Here is a 19,722-nt window from a genome sequence, read left to right as displayed (position 1 = left end):
AAAAAAAAAAAAAAAAAAAAAAAAAAAAAAAAAAACAACCCAAGAATGCTACAGTAGCATTTGACTATGCCTATAAATGTTCCTATAGTAAAATTGGACTGAAACACTTTTTGCACCAGGAGTACAAATTTCTTCAGCTGGAACCAAAGTGAATACTGAGACAAAGTTATGTAGTCTCCATAACTTGTCACTAGAGGGAGTTATGTATACACACACTACACAGAATGCTCTTACACTATTTTTCAGTCAAATTCTGCTACATTTCTTTGCAGATTTTATTTATTTAATAGTGTTCCACAGCTGTCCCCTGGACTGGAATACTTCTTAAATCATTCCTACCACTTTCTGTCTATAACCACACTTACACATTTCTTATTTACTCTACCACAAATGCTTACATTTCAATTTCAGTGCTTTTCCGCATCTTTCACAGAACATATGGACTCAGCTAATTTCATTCACTTTAGAAGGTTCCCTTCCTGCTAGTAGTCCCCAGCTCCCCCTGACTGGCCATGCACCACTTGTGTTGTAAGAGAAGGGAGAAAACTTGGAGAGGGAAAAGGGGAAGAAGACAAGCAGGAAAAAAGAACACCCAAGAAACCCAAGGATTAGTATTATGGACCTCATCTTCCATGAAGTATCAAAAAGGGGAAAAAAATAGCACTTCCAACAAGGAACACAGAAGTGAAAAGGGAGGGCTTTTATCTGGTGAGCTACTGTCCCTAAGAACAGTGCAGAAGAGAAAGAGGTATACTATTGACAAAGTTTGTATTCCATGTCATACATAAATAAGGCCATACCTAAGTATGGGAGGATGTAGACACAAATAGCTCACTGACTAATCTTCCTTTCATCCCTTCCAGCCACTGTTAATCTCTTTTACAATATGACACGTCAGTGCTCTACACAAATAACAAAGCAAGTAATAAAATCAAGTTTCACATCAGCTTTTATATTGGGAGTAGAAGGTCAGCAGCCAAAAGGGTTGGTGAAGTTTTAGTATCATGATTCCAGGTAGTGAGCTGCAAGGCATCATGAGTTATATGTTGCAAAATAAGTTATGAGTGCTTCTTTCATTATAAAAATGAGCACAAGCAGAAAGGTAATACTAGTGATGCTGTGAGCAAGACTAAAAACTGTATTACCCAAGAAGGAGGATAATAGAATACTGTGGCAATGGCAGGATGGCTACCAGAAAGGAAAAAGTAAAAATAAGGACTCAGCTTAACTTCATGCAATGTTAAATAATGTTCATTTAGAAATACTGGAAACTGAAACATGAAATTGCAAGACAAGTAGCACAGAGTTTTTCTGAAATATAAATATATATATATATTTATCAAAAAGGAAACTATATTACTGAAAGACGACTAACTTGGTTTTCAAAGTTACAAGAAGGATGTGGTCCATACAACTAGCAATCCCTTAATCTAACCACATGAGTGTGCCAGGCTTGGGAAGAAATTTTGAAGAGAATAGCTTTATAGACATGAGAAATGGGATGAAGTAAAGTAGAGTTTAACCTGATCATCTTTCATTAATAATAACAATAATAATTATAAACAGATTTTCTTAATAGGGAAATTGCAGCCTATCAGTCTACATTTGAATGACACAACTGAGATGGTGCTGCAGCAAAGTTATCAATTAAGTCAGAGAGAAATTTGTCTAGTATTTGAACTGTAAGGCAAACAAGGAAACAGCAACAGAAAAGCCAACAGTCTTGGGATATGGCATTTCAAACTATTGCAACAACACTTTCATATGGTAAACATCAAAGTAGGATCAGAACAAGATCTACATTTTGGGTACTCTGGATGACCAGATCGATGCTGAATGAAGCTGGAAGCAAACAGGTTAATGTACTTAAAAACAAGTAGTAATATTTTCCATAAACTGGGAACTAAATAGCTTAAAATGACTGAGATGCAAAATCATGCATATTAGCAAGCACAGTTATATATTTAAGGGAACAAAAAACTTGGGTGAGCTGAGCTACTGTCTGGTAACAAAAATATGATTGCTCCACGTTGGCACAGGTAAAGCGTTAACAACAGGAGTGAAGCAGATTTGTTTGATACTACTACCATTTAAAAAATAAATAAATAAATAAATAATCATCTGGCCAGAATAAATTCAGCCCAACTGAAATGGATGAAAGTGTCTAATGAAAGAAGGGTTACAGCTCCAGAACAGCCTTCCAACAGAAGTAACACAGAAGGAGCTTAAAGTATTTTTAAGGTAGAAGATTGATTTCGGAAAATTTGTAAGCACTTGAAGTCACTGAAACTGCAATAGCAGAGGTACTAGACTTAAAAAGGCAAAGTCTTAAGTGCATTCATGAGATCTGAAGGATGTGATTACACAGGAAATCAGTAAAGCATCACTCGTGTGAGAAACTATGTTGCATAAAACTGATGTTTCATTTAAAACTATGGTTTATTTACCGACATCTTAGTTCCAACAACACTGTAAGATTCTAAAAATAAAATAAAATAAAAAATAAAATACAAAAAAAAAATCTGTAATGAAAGTCACAAAAGGTTTTGAGCAAGTCTTGCCAATGCATTTCAGAATGAGCTAGAGATCATAAATTGTCAGATATTTTAATATGGCAACATTACTTTTTTGCCCTGACTTTCACACATTCTGGTCCTCCAATTTATGCTTCACTTAGAGATACACAGCAATGGTTATTGCAGTGCATTTCCTCAGGAAGTGTTTGTGGTTCACCATGAAATACAGAATTGTTAGAAAACACCCACTGCTTTATGTGATCTTTTGATTAAACAAAGTTACATTTATTACTTTCCCTCCGTTTATTAAAAAAAAAAAAAAAAAAAAAAAATCCCCTGAGCTGTTTTATGGCAATTTCCTCAATGAGATATCTACACACACACACATGCATACATATAAATATATATACACACATGTATGTATGCATGCTTGCATATAAGAAGGCTGGAGCATATGCCTTGTGAAGAGAAGCCATTCTCAGACAGAACATATGTAAAACAACAGTTTTTAAACTGTCTGAATTTTTTATCACAGTGTTCCACTTGGTGTGCATGAAAACAGCTTTGTGCCATTTCACATTTCCCTTTTGTTTTAAGGAGGGGAAACCTAGAAATAACATAATTATGACAGAGAGAAGTTTCACAGAAGAAGCCAAAGATTTTATTAACTTTCTACTTTACAGTGCAAACCCTACAACCTGCCAAGAGCAGCATGAACAGGTATTAGCTAAATTCAGTTCTTGCTTCTTTCCCCAGCTTTCTGAATCTATGATCTATGGATTAACAGTGATCATTAGTTTGCTACCGTGGACAGATTGCTCACCCAAGGAGTGAAAAAAAAGACATCAGGTAGTGTTAGTGCTTAACATCAGAGACCCTAGAATTAAAGGGAGAAGTCCCAGTCACTGGCTCAACTCTTGCTCATACCTTATTAAGACGACTTATTTCACACTCATAGTGTTCTTGTTTTCTTATCATTGAGGCATTCTTCTGCTTCAGGAGCTTGTTCTCTTCCTTCATGTCATGCAGTACTTCACTTAGAACCTTTGTTTCTTTCTGGGATGCAAAATACAGAGAAATGCAGATGGAACCATTTTTCAAAAACAATTTTCAAATATCTGCTGCCTGGCAGATGTGCTGAATTTTTGGTGTCCCAAACACAGCTGGGAAAGAAAGCAACAGGAAGACGGATGGTTAGGAAACCCAGATATGATAAAGTTTGTTGAAATTGTTTTGACCACTCACCATATGATGAGACAGAGGCAACATACCAGAATAAATTCCTGCCCTCTACAATCTGCAGTTGCATAAAGGCATGAAAAAGCTGGCAGGCCAAGGCAAATGGGAGTGTATAAATGACCATCCCAACCCTGCATTAGTCTCATCTACTCAATGCAAGGCCAGGCCTAGAAGCAGGTGGAGTCCCAGCCACACCCAATATCATACAAGATTGGAGACAAAACCACATCTCTGAATACAGTGTGAGGGCTTTTCCCACTACTCAAGAGGCTGTGGCAGGCCTCAGCTTGCTCAAGAATTACCAAGCTACCAACTGAGGCTTGAAACCCACTTTTTTTTTTAAAAAAAAAAAAAAAAATCACAGTTGTCTTGAGCTCCACCCTTCTTAGTGTGTGCCTACACTGCTTCCATCCCAGCAAACCTCCACGAAGATGTCCCTATTTGCAACAGGACTTATACTAGTCTTTCAAAATGTTATTATACAAATTTGTAGGAAAGATTTGCCAAATTAAGTTTGATTCACTTCTCCTATTGCTTTCAGCATAGCTATTTTCAATCTGCAATGAAGAGAGCTAAGATTCAGATCAGAGCCTGAAGTAACTGGCATTGTGTAATCTTCCCTTCTTTCTCTCCAGGGTAATGCATTCCTGGCTAGCTTGCTTTTGTCAAATTGTCTTAGAGAAAGCTGCTCAGACATTTGAAAGAGAGTGACTGTTCTACAACAACAACAAAAAACTTCAAATACTCCTCTGCAGCTGCTTTATGTGATAAAGAAATGAGATCCAACAATCACATGCACATGACACCATACACATGCTTTCTTTCTGTGCAACAGCCCTATCTCTGTGCAGCCAGCTACTAGTTATTTTCTCTCTGGGCTCACGAGAGGTGAATCACTGTGTGCACATCAAGCCACTGAAAAACACCCCTGAGAAACTGTCCCATATGCAGGAACTAGCCTTATTTTCCTTTTTTCTAAGCTACTTGGAACATTTCTATTAAGGAACACACTCAGGAGTTAACTCAAGTTGGCATGTCTCTGTATGCTTTAAGGTATTAAAACAAGTAAACACTAAAATCTTTGTAGGCTTTTAGCTTTATTCTACTCTTTTCCATCCCCTTTTCCTCTCTCCTAGCACACATTCACCTTCTCCAAAGCTGACAGCTTAGGGAATACAGACAGTTATAATTAACCCAAACAGAGTTTGTTTGGGTTTCTAACCATCTGAATTCTTAGTCTTATTGCTTCTTATTCAACACTTAATCTTAGGTTTTATGGCTCCTTTACCATAAGTCTTTGATTACTGTCTACATGCACACAGTTGAGCTCAGAGAGAATGAAACAATTTAAATCTCCAAAATAGTCAGTTTTCATCTGTGGGCCATGGAGGACACACAAACAGATAACTTTTAATTCACAACATTGTCAGTGTGACAGTCATACCTTCAGATGCACCAAAAAAGAAAAACAGCCCCATCAGACAGAGATTGTTTGCTCTTGCTGGTTTTCCCATATGGCTCAGGGAAGCTACTCTGAATAAATAAATTTAAAAGGTCCTGACAGGCTGCTGGATTAGATAAGCAAATAGAAAACAAACACCTTATTACTCTGCTCTGGCAATAACCTTCTGCAGCCTATGCCAGCTCCATGGCTATAGGGAGTGAAGAAGAACACTCTTTCTTTTTTTTCTTTTTCTTTTTTTTTTTTTTTTAATAAACTGTTGCTATCTTCTAAGAAAATAAAATATATAGAGATACATATATAATACTATACATATTTATATATATAAAGTATAAAATAAATGCAAGTATGAAGAAAGTTGGATGCTGTAGAAAAAAATACAAAGCCATACAAAATTAATCATGATAGATCTGTCAGCCTAGGTCCCTTCAGCATGTTGAACCTTAAAGCAACAGGCTTACTTGTGTGTTTTCAAACTGAACAACTTTAAGCATTTCTCTGAATTATCCCTTGGAACTGCTTTTTCTTCACCTAGCCGCGTGGGCAGCACAGTGTAACGTGACATGGATATTACAATTTTTGAAACGCATTAAAAATTCTCTACTTTTAGCAGCCACATCTCCAAAGGTAGATCTCCTGCATCCCTGCAGGGCATCCAACAAGTAAAGAAGTTCAAATGAAACAGAAGCACTTACTGGCTGCCATATAATTTGTAGAGAAACTGTTGTTCTAAAGCTGGTATGCCAGGCAGGTTGACCTGTCCCCATAAGAGATTTTTAGAGTATAGTTACCTTGTTCATTATTCACATATGCAGAAAATGAATTTGAGAGTGTACTGCTCATCATTACCTTTCCAAAGAGTTAGCTATTTTTCACAGCTATCATTTATTAAAAAGGTTGTCAGTAAACATCTTAGTAATATGAACAGGAAGATGGATTGTCTAGCATTGACTGTATACACAGGGCAAATACAGGCAGTGATTAAACAAGTTCATAATGGCATGGTTTGCTTTGAAGCATGTAAATGGGCCTATTGGTTGGAAACCAAGCACGTGTTTACCCATGTTGTAATAGTTAAGCAAGTAAGACAAATGTTCTGCCTATGAAAATAAAAGTTAAGGGCTTTACACTTTTTTTCTCTACAGCAGCTATCATATATTTCATCTGAGAATGGAAGTGATGTGATTGCCACTTGTCTTCAGGTTTGTTTCACATTATCAAGTTTCCCATGAGAAAGGAGAGCCTAGCCTTCAGCTGTCAGAGCAGCAGTCAGAAGCTCTTACAAGAGACTATGAAATGTGTGTTACCATGAAACAGAATGAGAATAGTTACTGTTCACTCTCTGGTGCTTGTCTGATGGGACAAAGACAACCTTTTCTGTATATTTGGTATAACTTTGCTGATTACTTTGGTTGGTGGGTTTACTTTGGTGGGAATTTAGCTTCAGGGATCTGACTTTTTATTGTCGAGCATTTTATATGATATCTGCAGCTTTTCTGTTTAAAATTACAGTAGCATTTTCTTTCTCTGGACACAAAGAAATTCACCCTAAAAAGAATATTCAGAAAGAAAATATCTGAACTATGCACATCAATCTGCTCTTTATTCCTTCTCACACACACTATTGCTGTGTGGTCTGACAATTTCTACAGAAATGACGGCCTCACAATGCATAGTTCTCTGATCAAAGATCAGCCACTGCCTTGGGTACAATATTGATGAGCACCCAGCACCACCATCTGCTGGGTCTGCAACAGCCCATGCTGTGCACTTAGTAGAAGATAGAGGAAAGACACTGGGTGACAGTGCAACCTCCTACCATTTCCTGTGACGGCCTGTCTCTGCCCAGGACTTGCAGCCTCTCCTTTTCTGGAGGATGCCGATGTCTCTCTTCCTGCAGCTCACTGACTCTCCTCTCTGACATGTCCAGTTTTGTCTTCATTTCTGCCAGCTGAAAAGCAAATAATATACCATGGTGGGCTCGCTGTGCATCCTGAAAGGCACAGCACCCCGAAGGTGCCTCCAAATCCTTTCAACTCTCAGCAGATTAGTGTAAAGGCGTGGATCTGGTTGGGTGCAACGTGCCCAAACACTTACTCCTCCCCCTAAGCCCTGCTGCTCTGTTTGCAGGGGAAACTCTTAATGATTTAGGGCAATTTCTCTCATGGTGTTAACTCAGTTGGCTCTAGCACTGATTTTACTGCTAAAGCACAGCTACCATGGGGCTGTTCCTGCATATGAATTCTCCATTTTTAATGCTCTTTTTCTTTCCCTTTGCAACATGGACTGCCTCAGCACTAGTACACTTCCAAAGCAATCTAGCCAGAGGCATAAAACTGTCCTATATTAAATGAGGAAGAGACATTTGAATTCTCTTTGGGAAAAAAAAAAAAAAAAAAAAAAAGTCAAGGAAGAAATGGTTGAGATCTCAGTAAAACTTACTGGAAAATATTAGAAAGAAAATTTTCCTGATAAGCACATGAGGTCACTTGGCAAACTTCCTTTTCATAGAAGGAAATAAGAGAAGTGTCAGTTTATGAACCAACTTAGTTTTTAGAATACCTAGAAATACTTTAAGCAGCTAGCTTTGCTAGGCAGTTGATCATAATGTCTGCAGCTAATTTGCCACAGAGCCGGAAACAAGGAATGAAAGCTATGACAATGGCATCTTGTCAAATAAAAATAAAAATAAAAAAGTAAATAAGTATTTATTTACCATTTACTTTTTATAATATAAGTATTTTAATATATAATTAATATTTTTGTACAGAGCAGTTTCTCAAAGGCAAGAAGTCTCTCTTCCTACAGAAGGTGGCGTTCATGGAAGACTTACCTGAGAGCTCCCACATTACAGAGAGCCCTGGTGACTTTCTAGGCTTCCTAAGCCAGAGTGAATATTACCACAAAAGATGGGACAAGAACTAACAGACTTGTGACAAAGTGGATCAGGGGCTGGACACACCAGACACTGCAGGCTAATCTTCAGGTCATTCTGCTGTGAAGTGTGACCTTGTGGAAGGCATGAATACCTCTGCTGTCATGTCCACCCATGGTTCCCTACTAATTTAGATACAGCTTGCTTGTCTGGTCTCTGCTTATTTGTGCCACTGAAGACTGCAAATACATAAGCTTCACTTTTATGTAATGTGATTTTATTTTATTTAGGTATTTTACCTAAACGAAAGACAAAAGACAAAGTAAATATTATGATTATGCCCACTCAAAGATACTACTACTACAGCTATGGCTTGTTGGTTTTTAAGCACAGACTTAATCATCAGATAGCATTCATCTTCCAATAGAAGTAGTTAACATTGTTACCTGTTCTTCATAAAGCTGTTTCATAGTTCTAAATTGATGATCCCATTGTTTGTTCACCTCCAGAAGCTGTAATTATCAGGAAGAGACAGTAAATAACCCTCATTTCAACACTGCCGATAAATAAGAGAGTGATTCTCTAGCTATGAGTGTTCACAACCTCTTTGTTACGTGGACAGTCCATTTCAAGAAAAAGTAAACATAAAATCTGGTGAGCTCTACGGCTCACCAGCCAGTTCTTTGCTATTTTAGCTAAGGCACATGAATGTTCAGGAAGTAACATTCAGGAAAGATGCAAATATAAAATAAACTGTAGGTGAATCATTTGCAGCACTGTACAAATCCCAAGCTGCAATTCCTAAATGGCTAAGGATGTTTTTGTCAGTTTGCTTTAAGTTACATAAGCATATTTGCAATTAGAAGGTCACCAGCTTCAAAGCAGTGAATTGAAGACGCCTATCAACTGCAATTACAGCTGGGTGCAAACCCTGCTTGCCTTTTTCAGTACCACTAAACTGAGCAAACGTATCCATGGAAAACAGGTAAGATTGGCAAACACCATGCATAAAATCGGTATGAGTGAAGTCAATGTTTTTATTGGAGAAGACCATATAGGTTTCCCAGAAGCATTTTGATTTGTAGGATGCAGGGTGACTCGTTAGGATGCTCAGAAATAGAATAGCTTCCAGTTTGCTGCTACTTGTGGTAAAACTCCAGTTGCTACTACTCATAGTGATTCCTTGGCCTTTACCACAGTGATCATTATGAAAGCTTGCCCTTTGTGACATATAAATCTCCATTCTTCTGGATTTATAATTGTGTTACAATATTTGGTCAACATTTGTTTTTAGGAACAGTTCTCCAAATATAACTGCCTAGATATAGGAATTATAAGAACTAATTTAAACAGAAGTTTAAGTGCTTGCATGCTTCAGGCTGCGAAGAAATGTGAAGTGGAAATTCTCCAGATAGAAATTTCCTCAAAAGAATGGGGAATGAGATTTCCAGAGAAGAAACAGAGGTCTTGCTGCACTGCCTGATGAAACCAATTGCTGCTTAAATACAGTGTAAGTAACATTCAATGATTTCCTGCCATGGAAATGCTACTGATCTTGTAATGTCTATCTTAGGTTATAGCTGTAAAGGTTAAGGGTAGGTAAAGTTAAGATTACCTCTCGTCTCTGTCTTTCCAGTGAGAGAATCTGTTGTTCCAGAGAATTGGCTAATACAGTCTTCTTTTTGGTCAGTAATGTGTGCTTCGACTGGAGGAAAAAAAACAAATGTTCAAAAATGAATACTTCCAGCATCCCCTCTTCAACTCATGATTAGCATATAAAACTCCCATCCACCCTGCCACCTGCAATGTAAAGAAAGTGACACAGCAACATTCTCTTACATTGCATTTGCTATCAGTATCTTGACACCTGCCAACAGCAGATTCTGAACCATTCATCTGCTTTAACCCTGCCTAGCCTGTGTTTCAGAGCCATTATGCAAATGGGTGGCGAAATAAACAAAATTAGGTCTCATTGCACCATCTGAGGTATATAACACAGAATAGGCTTTTGATTATCTTACAGATGGTAATACAAACAAATAGTAAAAGCCGCAAAAGTTGAGCATAAGTTAAAGTGGGCGTAAGTAATTCCCTTAGTTTACAAGAACTAGAATAATTAGTAGTTTTGTGCCTGGTAAGTGTTTGCAGGCCTGGAGCAACAATCGTTAGCACAATGGGTTCAAAACAAGCAATACAGAAAATGAATAGGCTATTTGGAGCAATTAGGAAAATCGGTCCAATCTGCAATTGTCTGATTTAACTTGGAGTTCTGTCCATGAAGGACAACAGCAGCTAAGCCCTCATTCTTGTAATGGCAATGATAAATATCATAATTTCCAAGAAGTTTCCATGGATTCTCATGAAAGCAAACATGTGATATACATATATATATATATATATATATATATATATATATATATATATATAAAAGAGAACTGGCTTGGATAAAAAGTACATGTTCGTAAAAATACATTTGGTCAGATACATGGTCAAGGATATTTTTTTCCCTAAGTCTGACTTCTAACCAATACATGAGAAAATGGGGAATAAAAGTGTGAGCACTTCTAAGGTCTTATGTCTCCTGAAATTAATTTATTTTCTTCAACTAGAGAATTTAATGCCAACAATAATGAAGATGATCACAGAATATTTCTATTGTGTCTTTTTATATGCATAAATCCTGGCCATGTATTTACCCCCAGCCAGTCCTGCAAAGCTCTAATGTTGGAGCACTTGATTTCAATGCCAGAAAATAATCCCTCTTCCTATAGAAGTTCATCAACACATTTAAATTAAAGTATCTGAAAAAATCACATGGTAGGCAGTGAAATTACTCATGTGTTCAGGGCCTTAGGTATATATTTCGGTGCAAAAAGAGTCTTATTAAAATCAATATGACAACTCACAAATCTAAAAGTTACAATACATTCAGCAAATTGGTTTGAATGCTGCTCATAAAAGTTGCTGGGTCACTAAAATGAACCACTTTCTACCTTTTGTGTAATAACAAATCAAAGTGACCAGATACTTTTTTTTTGGGGGGAAAAAAAAAAAAAAAAAAAAATCTTTCTAAGAATTCTGTGTCTAAAAATATTGAATATTTCCTTATAATTTTAAGCAGCATAAAACATTCAGACAAATCTACTGGAACACACAAGTGAGCCTATAATTGTCCATCTACAAAGTGGCATGTACCTGCACCAGCTCAAGCCATGCCTGCTACACAAACAGCGCTTCAGAGGAGAGCCAAAACATTCACTTACTTCGAGCAGGTCTGCTGGGGCTTCCATTTCACTCACATCTGCCCACGTGCATCCAAGACGGCCTTGAGCATTTGTTTCACTGCAGGTCTTTGAAAGAGAGAGCAATGAAACAGGTATTTTACATCCTTTAAAGGAGTGGAGGGAAATGCACGAAGATGCAGAAGATACACGAGCGCTGCCTTTTGAAGTGGCGGAGACTAAAACCTAGGTGGTGGAATTCTGATTTTAACCTTTTCCTCCTTCCCAGCTGGGGCTTCCCAGAATGGTTCAAGCACACTGCCTATGACTAATACACCAGGCAAGGGAGCACTCTGTGTACACTAGATGCAAATTGCAGTCGACTGGCCAGTTTGCCCCTGAGAGAGGAAGTTGCATGTGTAAGGGAAGGAAGGGTACATTTTTCAGTAAATAAGAGGACAGGGTTTTCTATCCCTGCTTCCAGTTGTAGAAAAGCACTTATGTAAGTATGACAATTATTAAGTGACAGTAAGACTGCGTAAACTGCCATGACAGAAAAAGTTAGCATAGTGAGTCATGCCCCAAAAGGAGCAATAGATAAGCTATGAGGAAGAGGACACCCCTACAAACTCCAGGATGTCTAGGGGAATGCTGTAACTGGAAAACCAATTTACTTTCCTTGAAGAAGAGCTGCACAAAGATGCAGAACTCCACATGTTGATCTTCTCTTAAGGACTTGCCATTCTAGTCACCTACCCTAACTGAGCACAGACCTAGCTTCAAGGTGCTCAAGTCTTAATGCTTTGAACTTATGTCTTCGTTCCCCATTTGGAAAAACAGGCTAAAGTTGCCAAGTTAAAGTCAGAACAATTGATTAACAATGAAAAGGCGTCCACAGACTTTCCACATCCAATGTGAAGAGGAAAAAAAGAAAAGCATGAAGCATTTCTGTCTTCAGCCTTGGAATTCTGAATAGCGATGGATTTGAGAAGGAAACTTGAAAGAAAAATAATTTTCCTTATTGTGGAAAGATCCCTGGGTCTGAGGTCTTTTTTCAGTGAGGGCAGAAGTTGTTTACTTGCTCTTCAAGAAGCAAAATTAAAGCTAGCTTGTGGAGTTTGACATACATAAATCTTCAGAAAATAACATAAATCTTCAGGAGATCTTTAGACAAACTAAAGTAATCCTGTGAAATGGTGGAATTTAATAGACACATTCCAGATTTCTGTTTCACAATGTCTGACTAAGCAAATCCTGTTTTGCAAAAAGAAAAAGCCCAGCTTGGAAGAAAGCTACTGTTTTAAAATTTTTGGACATGAAATATATCCTCCCTACTCTGATGTTCTTCTTAATTGTTCTTTTTTATGAAGAGGCTGCAAAACTTGTGGGCTATAAAGAAAGAAGTTTAAAGACAGATTTTATTTTAGTAGAGGCATTTTAGATTCTACATGGGAGGCATTCTACCCATCAAGAAATAAAATGATTTCATCTGTACCTATACCAAAACCAGCCTTTGGATACGTATCCCTTCCAGGTACAGCATTGGTTTAAAGAAGGAAAAAAATATCTCGGTATGGCAGATAACGTAGCAGCAATTCTGGTAATTGCATTTCTTGACATTTCTCCTGTGATTAATGTATGGTGAGAAACACGTTCAGTTAAGTGTCATGCTGCGAAACAAACCTCTCCATCACCTAGGCAAAATTAAGTGAAACAGGGAGGACATCTTCTGGAAAACTGGCAGGCGATAAGGCCATCTTATAATGAATAAACTCACCCTACGTCAGAGAAAGTAGTGATAGTTAAACTGTACAATCCCTGTAGTGGGGAAGAAAGGAAAAAATGCATTTTAAAAGTGAGACTGAGTATTGTAATGGAGTTATCTAAAGCTTATGTCAAATCAAAGCTTATCCCTAAGGATTTTGAAGCCATGGGCAAAAGTAGGTAACAGCCCTACCATACCTATGAGAAAACAGACCAACCGAGTGCTAAAGGTCATCCAGATGTTAGTGTCAGATCACAGAACAAATGACGTCTCACCCACAATCTGTGGCTGTCACATCCGCTTCAGCAGCGTCCATCAGCAGGCTGTCTGCATAATTTGGTGTTCTCACACACTAGAGAGTGGAAAACATCTTTCTGGCCTGAAGTTACCGTGTATGAAGAGTCAAGAGTCAGCTGCTGAAGGAGAGGCACTAGACACGAGTGACATGAATGCTACCTTTCACCTTCTCACAATATCCCACTGCCTCCTTCTATGCCTGCCACAGCCCTGTAGATGATAAACTCGTGGAAATAGTCTGACTTGGTCTGTATAGCACTAACACTGAGCAACTAATCGATTCATTAAAACACAACCAGAAAACATCTGTGTTTCGCGTCTGCTCCCATGGGCAATGATCCTTAAGCCCAGACAATCTCCCTTACTACAGTTCCTATGGCGAGCACAGTCCCATCCCCATTCCAGCAGCAGCCTAGCTTTTGGGAGAAACAAAGTCTGAACTGCTGCATTTATGGTCTGGCCTATATGGTAAAACCAGCCCTGGTTACTGAGTTCTTTAAGACACCACACTGTGGGGTGCTATGTGAGGTGCAGTCCCCCACAGTGGGAACAGAAGAGCAAACTGCAGCCACAGCCTGCTCATGAGTCACAACTCCCACCTGGGAGATGTTGGTACTCAAATCACTGCAGAGAGGTTGAGGGTAAGTTCCTGAGATCGCATGGTTGTTATCACTGATTAGGTCAAAACCTGGAAAGCTGGGTGGGCACCAGGACCATAAGTCCTTAATTGTTAATACCTTAATGACCCTATTAACAACTACAGAGAGTAAATGATTATTTCTTGGCCTGAAGGATTTGAAGCTTTCAGAGACTATCATGGGATATAGTGCAGGGCTGTGATCTCAGATGCTGCAGTAAATCTCAACTAATTCTCATTCTTTTCAAGTCCTCTTCAGCCACAATTAATGAAAATATGGCAAATGTTAATATTTGAATATTATTTTGTGAAAAGTATGGATTTCAGATGAAGAAGCATCTTGATGAGAGCTGAAATCTGTATGGATTTTTGACTAATTGCACCCTGCATATCCACAGTAAAAACAGTGACAAATTTTCTTGCACCATCTTGCTCTTAGCTATTGCTTTCCACTACACGGATTTTATTCAATATGACAAAATAGAACTGACATCAATTACTCTTCAGTATGTAGCTAGGCAAACAGTGTTCATACGGATAGTGCTAGTGCTCCTTCAGACAGTGCGTAAAGTCAACTGCCTTTTAAGAGATTTATAGGAAATCCATGCAGCTCAAGGGCTAGAACATGCTGCTAAAGAGCAATGGAGCTGTTCGGTTGTGTGGGCAGCTTGGTGGGAGATAGGTGTCTTGTTCCCTCCCTCACAAGTGTTTTTCTGTTTCAATTAGCACATAAGAACAGTACTATGCCATGGAAAGAGAAGAGTATATCTGGAACCTGTAAGAACAGAAGAAAAGCCTATGAGTAGGGAACAAAAATTCAAGCTCTTCAGAAGTGCTGGTCTTCTTCCAATGAAACCCGGGAGAGGTTGAAGGAAAGATGTTGTCTCTCTCTGGAGGGAGGTGATTCTCATCATCTACTCTGCATTCATGAGACCCCACCTGAAGTACTGTGTTCAGCTTTGCAAGCTGTGGATGCCCCATCCCTGGAGGTGTTCAAGGCCAGCCTGGGTGGGACTTTGGGCAACATGTTCTGGTGGGAGGTGTCCCTGCCCATGGCAGCAGGGCCTGAATTAGATGATCTTTAGAGTTTAATAACAGGTTTGAAGTTGTTGAATCAAATATGCAATTTTAAATTGTTTGGAAAAGTCTAGTTCAGACCAGACTGTGCATGCAGTCACAAAACTAAACTTAAGGAGACTGTTTACAAATCCAAGCAATCTTTTAGAATGCTCTTAAAATTTGCCAGCCTGCAAAATATAACCAGACCAGTTAAAGACTTAGGAGTGAAGTCTGACCTAGTGCTACACAGCCACAGGAAGCTCAGAGATGGCAAAGCGACAGCTGAAGAGGGTGTCTGCTAAGTGCAGACAGGTCTGTGCAAAACACCATGAAAGTAAATTTTGGAGGAAAACACAGACTTAGCACCATTGTCCAAAAGCTTGCTAAGAGTTGTGCTGTTTAGTTAACACTGACACAAAAGCAGAGAAGATGCCCAGGAAGGATGGAAGCTCCCTGCTGTGCACAGAGGGAATGATGCTGGTGGGAGAATGTCCATCAGTGTGGATGAGGGTGCATGCTCCCCTGGAGTGACCTGGGCAGCTCCCGCAGCGGTGGACTCAAATGGGACTTCAGAGGCAGGCAGGATGCCCGACCACATAAGTGCTGGGCATTGGCATGCAAAACAGCACTCTAACACTCCAGTAAAGGGTTTACAGGAGGAAATCTAGTCACTTGGAGTCCACGGAATTAAAAAACAGATTTTACTGTGGTCAAATGATTCCTACTTCAGCTATATGCAAAATCAAAATTTACTAAGTGGGATGTTACAGCAGTGACAAACAGGTCAGTAAATGTTATAAATCCCAATCTAATGCTTACATGAATCTTAATTTCCCAGATTATTTAATCTCTTCCTCTGAAGTTAAGTCTGTATCATTTACTCGCCACACTCAAAAATCAGCAGCAAATAGGCTGCTGGGAAGAGTCTCTGAGTTTAGAAATACAAACTTAGTAAACTCTTACAGTATTTCTGCCTCCAACTTCTCCACAAATATATGTAAAACCAAATCACCACCTGCAGTGGATGGCATCAAGTAACTTTTTACAGTCTCCCTAAGATATAATTGTACAGACCTTTATCTACCCAGGGTTCTTCATACAATTTAAAGCATGTTTATAGGTAACTTGCGGTCTTTTCATCTGTTTCTCACACCTTTTACTTCTACTTCCACTCTCTCCCCAGAAAGTAACTTCCTTTGCACGTTTATTTTATCTATCCCAAACAAGAAAACAAAATGTTACTGCTCCTGCTGCTGGGCTGTGACACATAGCTGTAGCATCAGTCACCACTGAATGCAAATCAACTTTTCCTCACCTTTGAGCATAGTTTAATAAAACATGGAAAACAAAGAGAGAACGAGCAGATTTTGCTTTCCAGAAGAGCAAGTGGATTGCTGTAGCTTGAGAATTGCTACAAGAATGATCATTTTCTTTCTTTGGACAGCTGATCAGGTCTGGTTCCTCCTAGAATGACTGACAGTTTTTCTTCTGCCTATGTGTACTGTAAAAATCCTTTCTTAATGTCCACACAAGCCATTCTTGTCCATGGCTCACCCTGCTCTATCTCCATTATGATGGCAGATCAGAACATGATGAAATATACTAAGAAAACACTGTATCAAGCAAACCTCCACCTGCAGGGAGCTTGAGTAAGCCTGAAACCTTCTGTAATGTCAGTGAATCATGATTTAAAACCCTTACATTCTCTGAAGCATCACGAGTTCTTAGTAGGACCTCTACCCTTCTTTTTCCAACGCTTCACACTCCAACACTCGATTTTCTCTTCCATCCTTCACAATCCTTTTTCTTTTCCTTCCTGTCCATACCCACAAGCGAGCACATGAAGCATTATCCTAGGCATTTATGATTTTTGTCCATGCCACAATCAATGGTGACAAAATTAAACTACTCTTTCAGAATCGTCAGGCAGCTCTCATCTTTGCGACAGACAGTGCTCGTCTTATCTTCCACTTTTGTTCACAACTGTCTTATTTTAAAGACTGCAGTGAAGGGGAAAACACTTTTATGGCAAGCAGTTGGAGCACACTCAGGGAAGAAAGCTTCAGAAAATTCAGACCATGGCTGCCAGGGATGGCTGGCAGCAAGCTGGGAGCCTGGAGCTCCTGCAGACAGACTGCTGTGAGTAGCAGGGGTAAGCCCACCAGATATCCGGCACAGAAAAAAGTCCTCCCAAGAAGCAGAAGGGACCAGGCAGGACTTGCTGCCCCTTGAACACACCTAGGTGACTCTCACAAGTGGCAGCACACAACCCCACCTGCAAGGGCAGAGTGAGCTGAACTGCCAAGAAGTCCTCTATTAATTTCTACTTGGTTTCTGTGAAATTATGTCATTTCTACTAGCAGTGGCTTTCAAGTTCCTTCCCCCTCTTCCTCCTCTCCCTGTTTAAAAATAACAATTATTTGTATTCTAAGAAGATCTGACATTTCTGAGTGTAAAGGGCTTGTAGTCATTTTGGGGATGCTTGCAATGAGGTTGAAATCAGAGCCTTGGAACTCTGGCCAGCACTGAATCCTCTCAAAAGCATCAGCACCACCAGAAGTTAGAAGTTCCCATTTTTCAAAGAGTACTGGATCTTTATTCTGCGAAAGGCTTTTGTATTACAAAATAGGCGCACACAAGATAACGAAAGCCCCTTGTCACTTCTGAAAACTGGCTGTTCAGACACTGCAGTGAAACCAAGAACCACTAAATTGCTTGCGCTAAGTAAAAGCAAATTTTTCCCTGATTATGAAAAAATTGTAAAATCTCTTTTTTTTTCTTCCTTCCTATCAGGTATCTGCCTGAAGATTTTTCAAATTGTGCTGTTCAGTTTCAGCATTGTAGAAGTCAGATTTACTTTGAGATGAACCTCAGTAAAAATTTGGTGGCTTTTGGAAAATCCTCTCTTTGCTTACATTTTGGTCAAGCTTTCCTTTTGGCTTTGAAACATTTTCAAAAGTGCTCTGAAGTCTGTTACTCTGCATTAAGCAAAATTGTGTAAAATAAATATTTTATTCCAGAAGCTGTTGTTATATCCAGCAGTGCTTCCTACATTATCCATTGCTAACCCTTTTCCCATTCTGGTTCACATGTGAAATGGTAAAAACTGAGAAATCTTAGTCGAAAAATAACATCAGCTCCTAAACAAGAGGAAGAAACTACAACCCAGTCCACGTGCTGCACCCAGACAAATGTGTTAAAAAGGGATTTTCCCTTGAATAAGCATGTCAGCCTCAACATTTTGCCTTGTTCAGTTAGGTACAAACTCTAACAGGAAAATACATGCAAATTTGAATGTGTTCCTTAATATGTGGGAACCAGATAAAATTAGAGCAAGATGTGGCTTCAGAGTAAGTACAACATCACACAGCTTTCTGTTTCAGGCTCTCCTTTATCCATTGTTTTCCATCTTTGCTAATGAGAATAACCACAAGGGCACAGCTACTTAAGCATTTGCAAAGTCAGGCCTGAAGATGAAAACCCAATTTCACGAAACTATAATTGGATAACAATTTATACCAGTGGCAAACAGGCTATTTTGAGTTTTACAACATAGTTGGTGCAAGAACGGATAGTCCTTATTTATTTTTTTTCCTTTCTCACTTTGCACCCAAAACAGTTCAAATACTTGGAAGTCTGGTATTCTTGAGCTACCAATTGATCACATAAAATATATAACCTCTGCCAATAATCCTTACTTTACTTTGTGTTGACACACTGCTGAATTTAATTGCTATTCTTCCTTTCCCACCTGATATTTTTTTATCATCCCTCACCTCCCCCAGAAAACATCCTTGTGTATAAAATCTTGATAAGCCATACATATACTGAAAACACTATGCATGAGTACTTTTTTGTAACATCTGTATTTTGATTCATAATGTTCAGTCTAACTAATTTCAGTTGAATATAATCAGCTTTATATTTAAATTTGAAAATGAGATGCTGTTTTTATGTCATGAAACACAGTTCTTTGATTTATAATATTAAAACAGCAAGTTGCTGGATGCCCTTGGCCTTGAATTTCCCACTCTAAAAGGAAGAATAAGGAACCCTTTCCCTCCTGAGTCACATAGGCAGTTTCACAGACTACAGCTTTGCAATCCTTGTTCATGTACATTCCTGCTATACATTGCAGCAATAATAAATGATGTTGCAGAAGAAAAGGGGAATGGGCAAGTAGATATGAATTAGAAATTGGCAGTTGCTTTAATCAGTAAAGATTTCATTGTGTTTCCTTTTTTTGTTTTTTTGTCAGTAGCTCTAACAAAAGTAAATACATTTCATTATAGTGAGAAGAGCTTAAATCAGTGTAAAACACTGACACCATGCTAATGCCTCACCTCTTTTTTCATCTTACAAAGAAAACAGACAGTTTGTTCACCCAGGAAAACTACACACAATGACACAGGCACTCAGGCCCTCAAATGAGACCAATGGACCTTATGTGGGTGTCAGGGACCCCAGTACACCAAAAGGCTCTTGCAGCCTGCATGGACTTCGTTGTCTCCTCACGCTTTTTCCTCTCCAGGAGCAGGAAAACACAAGCCAGAATTAAACTACTTCAGATGAAGGAACAATAGAGGAAAGGAAGTGCTGAGAATTAATTCTGTCCATTCTGCAGAGCCAAGTTTTATCTCACTCACACATT

The 19,722-nt window shown here is 38.8% G+C and overlaps 1 protein-coding gene across 8 annotated transcripts in view; it reads right to left on the bottom strand.

Moving 5' to 3' along the window:
- The window catches only part of TNIP3 (TNFAIP3 interacting protein 3), a 71,434-nt gene that overhangs the window by 18,570 nt on the left and 33,142 nt on the right, over positions 1-19,722 (bottom strand). For all 8 annotated transcript variants that reach the window (XM_035326222.1, XM_035326226.1, XM_035326221.1 and 5 more), the window contains 5 exons: positions 11,356-11,442; positions 9,708-9,797; positions 8,539-8,604; positions 7,037-7,168; positions 3,444-3,572 (listed from right to left, as the gene is read on the bottom strand). In XM_035326222.1, the coding sequence (XP_035182113.1) occupies positions 3,444-3,572; positions 7,037-7,168; positions 8,539-8,604; positions 9,708-9,797; positions 11,356-11,442 (504 nt within the window). The remainder of the gene's footprint in view (positions 1-3,443; positions 3,573-7,036; positions 7,169-8,538; positions 8,605-9,707; positions 9,798-11,355; positions 11,443-19,722) is intronic.

This window comes from Oxyura jamaicensis, chromosome 4 (assembly GCF_011077185.1).
Source record: "Oxyura jamaicensis isolate SHBP4307 breed ruddy duck chromosome 4, BPBGC_Ojam_1.0, whole genome shotgun sequence".
NCBI lineage: Eukaryota > Metazoa > Chordata > Aves > Anseriformes > Anatidae > Oxyura > Oxyura jamaicensis.
The sequence above is the reverse complement of the archived record's forward strand: the minus strand, read 5'-3'. Positions and strand labels throughout refer to the sequence as shown.